Source organism: Penicillium arizonense, assembly GCF_001773325.1.
Source record: "Penicillium arizonense strain CBS 141311 chromosome Unknown PENARI_contig014, whole genome shotgun sequence".
NCBI lineage: Eukaryota > Fungi > Ascomycota > Eurotiomycetes > Eurotiales > Aspergillaceae > Penicillium > Penicillium arizonense.
The window spans coordinates 578269-591941 of NW_019173291.1; the positions used below are offsets into that span (position 1 = coordinate 578269).

General features: G+C 46.6%; 5 protein-coding genes across 5 annotated transcripts; 3 read left to right on the forward strand and 2 right to left on the reverse strand.

Moving 5' to 3' along the window:
* Window positions 1-266: 266 nt before the first annotated feature.
* PENARI_c014G04062 (TauD/TfdA dioxygenase family protein) lies at window positions 267-1356 on the forward strand (the record flags this gene model as incomplete). The annotated part of the gene is made up of 2 exons (XM_022633475.1): window positions 267-1073; window positions 1132-1356. 2 exons carry the CDS (start codon window positions 267-269, stop codon window positions 1354-1356), a joined length of 1032 nt encoding a protein of 343 aa, XP_022486531.1.
* A 2290-nt stretch (window positions 1357-3646) lies between these two features.
* Window positions 3647-4306, forward strand: PENARI_c014G08072 (uncharacterized protein; the record flags this gene model as incomplete). Its single annotated transcript, XM_022633565.1, has 2 exons — window positions 3647-3661; window positions 3734-4306. 2 exons carry the CDS (start codon window positions 3647-3649, stop codon window positions 4304-4306), a joined length of 588 nt encoding a protein of 195 aa, XP_022486618.1.
* Window positions 4307-6048: 1742 nt separating this feature from the next.
* PENARI_c014G03139 (cytochrome P450) lies at window positions 6049-7267 on the forward strand (the record flags this gene model as incomplete). The annotated part of the gene is made up of 2 exons (XM_022633457.1): window positions 6049-6876; window positions 6929-7267. 2 exons carry the CDS (start codon window positions 6049-6051, stop codon window positions 7265-7267), a joined length of 1167 nt encoding a protein of 388 aa, XP_022486543.1.
* Window positions 7268-7857: 590 nt separating this feature from the next.
* PENARI_c014G01545 (uncharacterized protein) lies at window positions 7858-10868 on the reverse strand (the record flags this gene model as incomplete). The annotated part of the gene is made up of 5 exons (XM_022633422.1): window positions 7858-8172; window positions 9078-9863; window positions 9924-10543; window positions 10607-10708; window positions 10793-10868. 5 exons carry the CDS (start codon window positions 10866-10868, stop codon window positions 7858-7860), a joined length of 1899 nt encoding a protein of 632 aa, XP_022486729.1.
* A 1400-nt stretch (window positions 10869-12268) lies between these two features.
* PENARI_c014G08075 (uncharacterized protein) lies at window positions 12269-13527 on the reverse strand (the record flags this gene model as incomplete). Its single annotated transcript, XM_022633566.1, has 3 exons — window positions 12269-13023; window positions 13092-13435; window positions 13499-13527. The coding sequence occupies 3 exons, from the start codon at window positions 13525-13527 to the stop codon at window positions 12269-12271; spliced, it is 1128 nt and encodes a 375-aa protein (XP_022486619.1).
* Window positions 13528-13673: the final 146 nt, after the last annotated feature.

Genomic DNA, 13673 nt, shown 5'->3' on the forward strand with positions numbered 1-13673 from the left:
TGTTAGCTTTATCTGAACCTTTCGGTCCACCCACACCGCTTACAAACGCGATAGTAGCCTCTTCCATGAATTCAATTTGATGCATGCGATTGTCAACGCCACAAAAAGTGTCACTCTGCGCCCGAATACTACCAACATTGAACATTTTCCATACTCTACCCTGAGGCATTGCTCAACACTGGCAAGGTTCAACCCACCTGTCCCCACTGTCTTTTACACTGCTGGAATTGGCACGTTTCGTTTCACTGATTGCTAGACCTTCAAAGATGGCACCTAATGGCAAGCCAATGTTGTCATTTGAGCCGCTACACCCGACCTTTGGTGCCGAATGCGTTGGAGTCGACTTCTCAAAACCATTGACGGAGGAGACCATTGTTGAAATCCGTACTGGTATGGCAAAATACGGTGTGCTCGTCTTCCGCGCCACGGATTTAGATGATGCCAGGCATGAAGCATTTGCGCGAAATTTCGGCGAGCCAGATACTTCTGCTGTCAATCCGACCGCTGCCAAAAAGCATCGGCTGGCGCCACATATGGAGCTCACTGACGCGGGCAATCTAGACAGGGAGGGCAATTTGGTCTCCAGAGACAGCCTAAGATACCAGATCACCCTTGGTAACGGCCAATTCCATGTTGACTGCTCCTACAATGCTCGTCGTGCCGGCTACTCTATCCTCCGTGCCCATGAACTCCCCCCTCCGGGTACATGTGGTGGAACGGCATTTGCAGACACAAGAACGGCGTATCATGATCTTGACAGCGGCATACAGCAAGATATCAAAGATGTTATTTTGTGGCACTCTATACTTCACAGCAGACAAGCAGCTGCGCCAAATTGCGAGATTATCAATATGTTGGATGCGGCGGATCTGCCAATGAGTCGCCACAAGCTGGTACAGCTGCATGAACCGAGCGGTCGCATGAACCTGTATATAGCGTCGCATGCCTATAGCATTCAAGGAAAAAGTAAAGCAGAGAGCCAGCCTCTCATCCAGCGGCTCCTGGCACATGCGAGTCAGGAGAAGTACGTGTTTCGAGTCGATTGGCAGAATAACGGCGATGTCGTTATGTGGGTGAGTCCTCTGAATTCCATTTACAGATTTTTAAATTTTTTATCTGACAAAGCCAAAGGACAATACTTGTGTCATGCACAAGGCATGTGGTGGCCCGTTTCAGGGTCAATATGTTCGGGATATGCGAAGGGCAACCATCTACGACTCGTCCTCTACCGCTTATGGCTTGAACACTTTCTGGAGCCGAGCCTTGGAGAGCATGCGTGTGATAGTTACTGCAATAGTCTTCGGAAAAGTGAGATTGGTCAAGGTCTTTTGGCAATTATGGGGAACAGAGTTGTAAATCGATGAGTGCGGCAGCCGCGCAATGATTGGGGCTGCAGGTCAAATTGTCTCTACACAATCAAGCCCCCGAAAGCTTGCAGTAGAAGCACTTACCAGGCGAGAGACTAGCCCTTAGTGCCTAGAGACTCAAAAGAGGTAATTATCTTGCCGCCTAATTTTACCTTTCGGCTCAGTGTTTCTACAAGGAGACGAGAGGTTGCTTCCCTTCCATAAGTGGCCCTCTCGCCAATATCCGCAAACGCGCAATGTAACTAAGCACCCCCTGTTAAAGAAAAGGGAAAACAAAAGGAAAAACTTCAAAAACTTCAAAAACTGAAGTCGACTGTTTTACTGGGACGTGCCATAATGTTTCTCGCCATGTCTTAACACTTTCGTGAGTCTCAACATACCGTTTTGTATTGGTGGGGATTCAGAGTTCAGGTCAGTGGGGCCCGGTTGAGAGGTCAGTAGGGTAGTCCTGAATTTCAAGGCATCACCCGGTAACGTAAATCACATGCGAGCTGCGCACACAAGCGAGCTGCGCACCCCAAAACACATAGTAAATGAGATAAATTACAGCTTTATATCTCAACAACCATGGTCTATCGGGATTATCACTTGTAAAAATGTGCTTTTTAGGTGGTATCTAGCCTTTTTAGGAAGTCTGGGGAATTTTTACAACTTAGTGGCTAAGATATATATGTTTATAACATTTACAAATGTAACTTTCGGTAATTTTTGAAATGATGATGATATAAGATTTCGATTTCTTCGAAATTCATATGCAGTTCTAACAGTTCTTATCAATAGCTATCGACAAAGAACTAGATAGAGTAGAAAAGTGGTTGTTGAGATATAAGTGTAGCATATATCGCATTTACTATGTGTTTTGGGGTGCGCAGCTCGCTTGTGTGCGCAGCTCGCATGTGAATTACGTTAAGTAATATTATATAATCAATGTTTTGGGCCTTACATTCCAAAAAGTGCTTGGCAACCCTTGCGTAAATTACCTGATATTTGTTTACACCCCATCTAAATTTCCAATATGTCATTAGAGGTAAACCCCTATAAATCGACCTGGTGGAACTTTCGATAGCGCTCAATTGCGAGCCTAATTGATACTGCACCTCCCATAGTTAGAAACGATAAAAGTCTAGAAGATTTGGACCTGATTGTGAGACCACGCAGTCTCTAGGTTTAGGTAGGTAAGCGAGGTAGATGGCCTAGTTGCGCGTGCAATACAATATAGTGGATTGTATCAAGAGACTGAACGCTGGTCCGTCTAATCGGTGGGGATGCTTATATACACGAACTGGCCCATTCCTGGGCGGTGAGGTCCTGTGTAAGGGCCCTGCGAGGTCCTTGGTAGCAGGATGAGTTCGGGAAGTGGAGCTATCGACAAATGTATGTGTAGGTCTAAAGAGAGACTAATTGCTGGTCCTTTATGCGAAGGCCAGCGAGAATAATAAATATATGGTGCGCTTAGCTAATGTCCTTAGCGAGATACATAGCCATTATAGCCTATACGCGCACTTGATGATCCTCGCAGTGCGAGGGCCAAGGCTCGCTGTATACCTTAGGCAGCTTCTTCAGGCACCTGGCAGGCGGGGCCCTGACAAATATATATAACTTATAGAGATATATTAGGATATAGTGCGTTTTAGTGGGGTTTAGGTTTAAGGGGGTCAAAACCTTTAGTAACATTGTATAAAAATTAACATAAATAGATAAATTTGAGGCATAAAAGCTGAGCGGGACCTATACAAAGCTAGGACCCGATGAGGTGCTAGAGCTGAACGGGACCCATTATTAGTCATCATTGTCAAGGGTCCCGTTGAACTTTTCATGGGTCCCGCTGAGCTGGAACCCGGCCATTCACGAGAGCTATTGCGGGGCTTCCTAGACAATGACTAAAAGAGTAGATCCACCTCGAGCTGGGAGTTGACATTGTCTGTGATACACTCGAATCGCAGCATCGACTTGCTCATATCCCCAAAGCTGAACAACCCTGCTATCTATCACGGTCAAGTACCGCCCGTGCAATCATGCGGATTCTATGTATGCACGGAAGTGCTATCAATAGCGCCATTTTCCAGGCCAAGACAACACGGCTACGGTCTCTCTTGCCACCGGAGTATACATTCATATGGATGGATGGAGATTTTCACGTCCCTGCCCAAAAAGAACTTTCGGACGTATACCCTGGCCCATATTTATCGCATTTGGGGGATTTTACAACAAGAGGGGTCGCGAACGCGGTGGCCAAAGTCGAGGGTTTTATCCAGAGTCACGGACCTTTTGATGGCATCATGGGTATTTGCGAGGTTCGTTCTCCATGACTGTTTCCAATGAGTGCGTTACGATCTAGCCGGCGGCTAATTAACTTGATTCAACAGGGTGCGAGCCTCTGCGCAACAGTGATTCTGAAACATCAGGAGGAAAATCTCGCCTCGCCGTCTCCGTTCAAATTCGCCATCTTCATCAACAGCTGGCTGCCATTCTCGTGGACGCCCGAACTCGGCCACGACGTCACGAATGTCCTCTTAGGCGATAACCCCCTTGACACGAACGTTGAAGTTTGGCAGAACACAAGCCCCTCCTGTGAATTGAAGCTAGAACCGCTAAAAATGGTCGCAAAACATGCACTGTTTGATATTAATCCCGAGGTCGAATTGAAGTGGAGGGCTACCATCGATACAGTCGTGGGAAAAGATAATGACTATCTAAGACCGCGCTGCTTCCACCCGGACTTGTACGATGACCGGCTTGAATTGGCGACAGCTCACCTTTGGGGAAAGCGCGACATATTCGATCCGCATTCGAGAAAATTCTTTCACCTGTGTGACCCAGAACTGGCCACATCCCACCAGCACGATGGTGGCCATGATTTTCCGCAGTCATGGGATGATAATGAGAGGTTTAGCGAAATCATTCAGAAGACAGTGTTAAAAAGTCAGTTTGCTATGTGAGTGGACATGCGATTGAACCGCCTTCTCGGCCGCAGGAGCTTTGGTATGCCGCTGCTGCGCGACCCTCGGCTTGTGAGCGAACCCCGGACCCACCCTGCTGTTCAGAGCGGCGGGGCGGGCTGGCCCATTCGTCCAGCGATCGATCGGTGGGGTGGCTGACCTTGGGGACGACACTAGTACTGATCGACTGTAGATAACACCAAATACGCTAGCCGTATTTGATGTTCCCCAGTGCAATGGATCCTCACCACAATGGAAAAAATTGTGATCTATTCACATTTTATTAGCCAATCCAAAACTTATCAACAAAACTAAAAAAAAAACCCCTATCGCCAGCAAAGCTTCCTGATAAAATTTCCCCACAGAAAGTCTGACTGGTACAGAGACGAGCGCCTTCACACTTCGCTAATGTGACCAACCCATTTTTGAGTTCCTCATTTGCGGCATTTTAGTCCACATCGCCTCGACAAGACCAGTAATTCCTGGTGAAGTTATCTCATGTTCCGCCTGCAGGACAGCCAGTGCGCTGAACAGGACCAATCACAGAGGAAATTGCTATTCCGAACAAATAGGTTATCATGCAGATGAGAGCTGAAGGAAGCACATCCTCTAGTGAGTGGAGTAGGAGATAAGGTTAGCACGCATCTATCAGAGCATTATTATCTGTCTGGCCTCCATACCGGGCAGTATCAGCTTTTTTATGTATCGTATCTTGATGACACGTATCATATGGCTCCTTGAAATTAAAGAATACGTCCCGATCAATTTCTTGTTTCTGTCATGGTTTAATTACAACTATTGGTATGGATGTGCAGGAGCGGATACTACGCAACAAGCAGGCCAATGTTTATACGAGGAAAGATTGCAGATCACAGTCGGTGAGCACACCGCAATTAGGCTGGTCAATTAGCGAATGTTATGCCGCATTGTCTCCCCATCACTGCTAAAGTACCACCCTTAGGAATTTGATTGCGCAAGTTACCCAATGGAGCTCAGCTGAAACCAAGTATTTCAATCGTTCCAATAGATGAGGAATATGTTACACCAAACCCTGCACCGAAGTGAGCGAACCAGAACATCCATAAATCACCCTTACCTGGTCGGATGAGAGTTAGTGTGACTTCGCAAGAAGATTTTGCACAGAGAATTGATCTGTATTATATATGGTACCATGTATTAACACTACCACGAGGAACCTCTGGGAGCGGGAAATATATATAAGTCACTAAATTGTATGATGTTTGTTGACCGAGAAAGCTTCCGTTGTTCAAATGTTGGTTAGTAACTTTTGCATGATTGCTTGTGGTGGAATCGCGTGTTGGTATTCTTGCGTTTACTCATAAACTCCCAGATGCCCCAGTTGAAATACATCTTCAAATATTAGAGGTGCAACCCCCCTTTTTCGCGTGGTGCAAGTATCGTTACTTTCCACCAAGACGAAAAAAATGGCATCTTCAGCTCTTTTCGCAGCTGGTGCAGTATTGTTCTTTCTGTACTTTGTCCTCATTTCAGTTTGGAATGTCTATCTTCACGCGTTACGACGCATCCCTGGACCAATGTTATGGATTGTGTTTCCTATACTGCGACATATCTCCGGTGTTCGTGGAAGACTGGACATTGATATGCGTCGATTCCATGCGCAATATGGCGAGGCGGTTCGTTTTGGCCCCAGTGAGGTCTCGTTCATTACACCAGACGCCTGGAAGAGCATATATGGGCACCCTCAATTGCCAAAAGTCTTAATGTCTGGGAGTAAGGGGACTGATCTTCTTAGTGCTGATGATCGTAACCACTCTCGATACCGCAAGGCCCTCTCTCCTGCCTTTTCCACCAGGGGACTTCAGGCGCAGGAGCCTCATATTATCGTCTATGTGGAGAAATTGATCAGTCGTTTAAAGGGGATTGCTGAGTCTCAGCTTCCGGTGGATATGGTGAAATGGTATGATCTAACTACGTTCGATCTGATTGGCGACCTCGCTTTTGGGCAATCGTTCGGTGGCCTTGATAGCTCAGAATATCATTATTGGGTCTCAACAATCTTCAATTTTGTCAAGGTTGTTCCATTTCTGAAATTGAAGGATGCATACCCGGTCGTTCTTCCTCTTTTGATGGCAGTTTTGCCTAAGAAATTTCTTGAGACGCACAAAAGGCAGGTCCAATACGCGAAGGAGACCGTTCATAAAAGACTCGATGACAAAGCTGCGTATGGGAGGGGTGATTTTATGGATTCCATGCTTCGCCATCGTGGCGAGAAAGACGGGCTGAGTGATGAAGAATTGGAGGTTAACGCAACGCTCCTGATCTTCGCGGGCAGTGAGACAACTGCCACTTTGCTTTCTGGGGTAACGTACTGGCTCCTGAAATCGCCGGAGGCCCTCGCAAAGGTCACCGCCGAGATTCGCACAATACCGACGGAGGCTGAGATCAACCGGTATAATGTCACGAATCAACTACCGTATATGCATGCTTGTATTGAAGAAGCGTTACGATTGTACCCCCCCTTACCTAGCGGTCCACAGCGCCGCGCTGTGGTTCCGTGCCAAATATCGGGGTACGACATTCCGCCTGGGGTAAGTCCGCCTTGAGCCATAAGGAAACGAGCGTGGCTAATCAGGATCTTAGACGAAGGTCTCTGTTCATCAATCTGCAGCTTACTGGTCCCCAATTAACTTCCACGACCCACAATCCTTTATCCCCGAGAGATGGTTACCGGATGCAAGGAATGACCCATCTTCACCATTCTTTTCTGATAAACGAGACGTTTTGCAGCCATTCTCTGTCGGACCACGCAACTGCATTGGGAAAAACTTGGCTTATGCCGAAATTCGTATGATTCTTGCCCGTGTTCTTTGGAATTTTGACATGGAACTTTGCCAAGAAAGCCAGGCCTGGAAAGACCAGAGAACTTACATCCTATGGGATAAGCCTCCGTTAATGTGCAAATTAAAGTTGCGAACATAGGGCCAGGGCTAATGTAGCTCTTTGCGTGATCTCGCAGACGTGTTGTGACACCAAGCACTTGCTGCTCAGGAATGAAGCCGCAACATGGGAAATAATTCCTGCTCTATGTATGAGAAGAACCAAGTCGATTTCAATTAACTTGGACTTTACGTTGTATAAATACCCTCACGTATTCCCTCAAGAAGAAAGTATTAAAGCTTCCTTTTGCATTACAACAGGTTATGAGCCCTGTATTTAGTCCACGTTGAACACCAGTGGTATTCACAAGCCCTAGTAACATAACGTACCCGGAGCTAAACCAGAATAGTATTAGCGCCCCCTGGTATTCAGGGGCAAACCCGCTGGTATTCATAACTTGTAGATAGTAACAACAACACACGATACCATTACCTTCTTAACCTCACCTTGGTCCACGAACCCTAAAATATGGCCCAGTCCATAATTAATACGCCACCGTCCTTGGTTGGTGGAGAAAATGACATCCTTCCGTCGTATGTTAAAGTCCTGCGTAAATGGCGGGTGGCTACCCACGGCAGCTGCTATCAGAATCTGGCACGCCATCTACTTGAAAAACATCGGACACCAAGTGATCAGCGAAGGATAATTGAATCTAGCACCCAATGCAGGAGGTAGCGGCTTCGAGCAACGATGCGGTGCAGCCACCCGATGGGACGGAGGAGATTCATGGGCTGCCGACCGTGTTTGGGTATCTCTGCCACTTTGAAAGCTGTGACTTCCCGCACGACAAGTACGGATCGGCTACATTCCTGTCCACTTATCATGGTTGCGGTTGATCTTAATCCAGAGGACTCCTTGAGAAACCCAGATGTCCGCCTTGCAGTGTGAGCCTTGGTAAATGCTTGCTCGGGGGCGTGCCCTAACATATAGGCTTTGAAGTAGCAATCCTACGTCACAAATTTATTAGCCGAAGTAGAGTATTACGCTCTCTCAGACATAGGAAGTTAGGGTATATAGCTTTATCGTATACTCGTTAAATTACGAGCCGTAGATATATTAGACCCGATGTATCTCTATAGCGATAGTTAATCCGCGATCTTCACTCGAGAAGCCGCTATATTGAGAATTATTACTATTGGATCCGCGAGAGAGTTGAAGAAGGCAAAATACGACTCTCTTACGTCGCTAGCGTCTATAACATTGCCGATGTCTTCACCAAGCTATTAGCAAGACCTACTTTCGAAGCATTTCGCGACGCATTGGTATTAGAGAAAGCCTAATTCACCCAATAAGCGAGTATCTACCTCTCTTTCCTTATATCTTTTATGAAGGTATAGCAGCTTCAATACTAAGGGGGGTGTGTTAAGATTCATGGCTTATCTAGGCATCTCTAGGTATGAAATGCCTACTTCACCAAGCATAAAGCTTATGATCAGCGTTGAACCTACATATATAGTATAGCTTAGGGGTAATGCCTCATTAAATAGGATCTCTCTCTCATGAGAGAGAGATCAGACCTAAACCACCTCATTGGCCTTGACCTACATGCGTACTAGCATCATTTATCGCGTCTCCATCTTCCAGTTTCAACAAAATGTCCAATAGAGATTTTAGCTATCACAACCAATACAGTGTGAAGATATAGTTCACCATCAAGTATGAGAAATGTATGGAAAGAAGCCACAGCACCACGCCGAATATACCTATTCACCTTTCTCATAACCATACGAACATTGCAACATTGCCTCTTGAGTACACCATTTAACCATGGCTTTCACTACGGGGGCTCTTATACTTATCGAACTCAGAGTTGCACCAAAAATTGCAGATTTCATCAGACATAAATATCTACGTATGACTTGAAAGAGGCAAGGAAGATGTCCACGTCTGCTCCGGTATGCGCGAAATTGAAGGCTAAGAAGCCACGACGGCCGATCCACAATCCTTGAAGAATATTATGAAAGTAGCATATTTCACGGAGAACTTCAGCATCGGGACCCGAGAAGTGGATTCCAACACAACTTCCGCAGCCAACAGCAGTAACTTTGTTGCTCTTCTTCTCTGTCTGGAGAATGGCATTCATGCCCAAGCGGGCTTTCTCCCCGAGCTTGTTAGTTTTGTCGATGGCTTCTTTGGTCACAATTTTCGATGCCGCGACGGCTGCACTCATGGTGAAGATGTTGTTATTGAAAGTGCCGGAGTGAGACAACTGCTTCCTACCGTCCAATTTAGAGCCGAACTGCCCCATGATTTCACTTCTGCCACCGAAGGCTCCGAATGGCATGCCACCTCCGATGTACTTGCCAAGGGTAGTCATATCGGGTTTGATTTCAAACTTGCCCTGCACACCGTGATAGTCCAACCGGGACGTAACCACCTCATCAAAAATCAACACTGCGCCGAGGATGTTGGCTGCCTCTCGGAGGAAGAGCAGGAACTCTTTAGTAGCCGGACGCATGCCTCCGGAACACTGCATTGGCTCCACCAGGATGGCACCGATTTCGAAGTCCAAAACAGAGCGAGTCTTCTCAACGTCGTTGTAAGTTCCAATGATATATTCATGTGGTATGTTGAGTGGGTTTGGCTTGCTGTCGAAGGTGAGCGTTCCGCCGTGATATCCTCGGTCAAAAACAAGAACCTGTGGTGCAATAAGCTCGTGAACAGGGCCTGTCTCAGGGCTAGCTTCCTATGAACTCACCTTCTTGCGTCCTGTATATGCCAGCGCTGTTGCAAGTGCATAGGTATTTGCTTCAGTGCCCGAGTTGCAGAACCGGATGAGATCAATGCTAGAGAATCGTGCCTTGAGAGACTCGGCAAGCTCAGCCTCTAGCTCTGTCACGGCTCCCAGACTGAACCCATTGCTTGCTGCCTGAGTGATAGCTTCTTGAATTGTTGGGTTTGAGTGACCAAAAAGCCCGGCGGTGAAATCAGACACATAATCGACGTAGACTTTGTCGTCAACCGAAGTGAGACACGATCCCTCGGCAGATTTGATGGATAGGGGGAAAGGGCTCGATGCCAGTACTGAGCGAGTGCTGCCGTCTGGCAGGCTCTGTCGCGCCCGATCGTGTAGCTTTTTTGAGGCTGGATTTTGCTCCACGTATTTAGCAATAAGTCCGTTCAACTTGATCTTCAATGCCTCTGCCTGTGAGGTCCCGGGGCTTTGAGTGGGCCCCATCAATCTAGACTCAAAGTAAACTGTCCGCAGGTCATGCGACGAGACTATCGATACCTTCGCTCCGGCTGGAATCCATAGTAAAGACCCAGGCACCAAAACATGTGTTTCACCGGTCACTTCGTCCTTCACAACGATCTCCCCTGTAATTATTAAGAAAATTAGCCAAGTAATTTGTAAACATGGCAGAGTTGTACATTTTTTACCTTTAACAACATATTTCATCTCATCTTGCGTCGCGACGAAAGGTGAAGTTGGCGTATCGAGGTCAAGGTCCCAGATACCAGCACAAACTGGCTTCGTCGATCCTGGGCTTCATGTACGTTAGCAGTTGAGACATGATGGGATACGCCTTGCGACTTGCTTTGAACCAATTAGGTCGGAGTATATACCGAAGCCACCGCGGGTGTTAGGTTGGATATTTTGAGCATGATGGAAGACAGCAAGGGTTGGAGTGTTCGATGTCATGGTGTAATTAGGAAAAACTCTCGATGGTAAATTCATATAATGGGAATTTAGCGGGACTATTTGTAGATGGAAAAGAACTGGGATAATCTCCGTCGGCGCTTTTTGACAATTTATACTTCGGCGGGGATTTTGCCCGAGGTCCATACCAATACCATTATCTTACCATACGGTATCCACGTGGGGGCATCACTGCCCATCTTCCCTTTCTCGTTGCCAATCTTGGCCTTATGGATTGCAGCCAAAACACAACATGCTACGGGGCGGCATTTTCGGAGCGTTTTGAGCTGCACAAGAGCGGGCTGGTTCTTTCTGGCCCCGAGAATCAGGCCATTCGGTTGCGTGCGTAGCTCGTTCGCATGCTTTCTATACCGTGTGGCTAACATACTTCGCAATAAAGTGATACGCATATCTAGGGTTAGATTCACTGCCATCAATGAATCAGGCGTGCCTTTCTTGGATGAGTTGTTAAAACTCGCAAAATCTCACCAGAGCATTCGAATTGCCCTACTGGCACTGGTATTCCCTTCCTGGGTTGGTTCCATGTGGCAGCAAATGGCGTGTCCAGACAGAGGATGAAATAGAAATACAATGGTATACTATAACGAAACAGACTATTGTCTAGAATTAAATGCGGTTTTGAGTGAAAGTTATCTTTCGAATTGCGCTTGTAGTCAGCTGACCCGGGCTTAAAGCGTTATCTTTAGCTGCTGGATCAGCTCCTGTCTAGAGCATAGGCCATAAGTCCTTTCACACTCCCGTCTCCGTATAAATTACATGGTTAACCCACTTTCTTTAAACAACTACGACCTGAGGCACTTGAGACTGGGTAAAAACGAGGTGGAAAAAGAGAGACCAAAGTAGGGCGAAAACAATGCATGAAACGTTATACGTGCTTCGAGGCCTTCGTGTACAGATGATGGTAGAATGCGTTGTAACTCACATCAGTAGCTTTTCTTTGTCAACAAAACGGCACGAGAATCCGACTTCAGACCAACTTTTGATGAGCTGGAAAAACTGAAAGATGATAAAACTGGATGCACCTCCAATGCAAGTGGACCGCAGATCCAATTTGGTGACGAAGCATATCAGATTCAACTGGGTGCTGCGAAGCCCGGATAGGGCATGCCGTGTAGGCTATCCTTGAGAGTATAAATGGGAGACAGATACTTGTCAAAATTATCTGGATAGTATCATATTCTGTATACTTTATGGACACATAAGGAGCAATCATGTCAATAAATGAGGTAGTTTGCAGAATGTAAAACTAAACTCGTGACTATAGCCTCTGTTCAGTCAAGTGTGATCCAATTTCAATCTGACTACCGTAGACATGAACTTCAGCCTCCATTGCCCAAATTGTATCTCTATCTCCTCGACTGTCGCCCTTCGAGTCTCACATCTCAGATTTCATATGTAAAGATCGGATATTTCTCTCCCTGTTTCCTCCGCTGCGCATAAGCAAGCTGCCGATTCCAATTCTCCCAACCCTCCACCTCCTCCTTCAAACTCTTCAAGGCCTCGCGATCAGCAGCAGCCTCCAACTTCAACTCTGAATTTTTCGTGGTAAGTTCCTCAACCGTCTCTTCCAATGTCATCGAGCTAATCTTTCGCGCAAGCTTCCCAGAAACATCAACCATAAAGTCACCCCCCTCTGCAACAAGCTTGTTCATCTCCTCGCCTAACAGAGTGGTATATTTCAGCGCAACGAACTGCGAAAGCAGGTACCTCGCCGAGTCACCATCCTCGGTCGTGGTATAAATCAATCGAATTGCATCAGCCAGGTATGGGAATAGATCCAGCTGTATTCGCTGCAGACGATCAAGGATTTGAGCTAGGCGATTCAGTGTAAATTCTTTCAGCTTTGTGAAGTCGTAATGACAGGCGAAGGAGTAGACTTTGGCGTGAAGGTATATTTCCGCGACGTCGCTTTCTTGGGGCTCTTCTTGCCTTTTTGGTGGCGTGAATTCGTCAGGGAGACTTATTCCTGAGCAATCTCGAATGGGTGTTAGGGGTCGAGCGATTAAACCGTCTCCTGACTCGGATTGTGGACGTGACACAGATGATGTCGATGTTGTTGCTGATTGGCACGGCCGTCCACGTGTGATCTCTATGTCTGGTGATGGCGATGTTGGTTCTGTTGCTGGGGACTGGGGTTCTATGTTGATATTCTGGTGTTAAACTCTCTGGTCATGATATAAGATATAGGAATTGGTATGAGCTTACCTTCCTCTGGCTCTTCTTCTTCCACTTCTACCGCTTCCCCCGGCTCTTCCTCTTCTGCTGCATCTTCATCCTCCAGCTCTTCCACCATTTCTTCTTTTGCATCATCTGCGGATTCCTCCTTCGCCTCGGTTGACTCAGGAATAGGAAGATTAATTGGGTAGTCTCCAGTGTAAAGGAAGCTCAAGACACATTCAACAGTTTGTTCGTCAAAGGCACTCCAGTCGAGCATATACTCGAACTCGATATCAAATGAAGGACACGCCTCAAGAGCCCCATGATGAACATAGTAAATCCGATTATCTCTACCCACTTCGATTTGGATCGGCTTCTTCGTGAAGATTGACCTGTGTAGAAGTAAGAGTGAGTTTGAGATAATATAGTGACACTCTGAGTCTGGGGGTAAATACTTTGCAGGTTTCTCAGAAACAGAAGACATGATGACGAACAAACAGAACGATAACAAGAAAATAATAAAAGGTAACCAAGTTGACCAGGAGATGTTGGGCTTAAGTAGGGAATTTGTTCAGGGCGGGGAACAAACAAGTACGATTTGGAATATAGGGCAGGCCAATAGGCAGAACT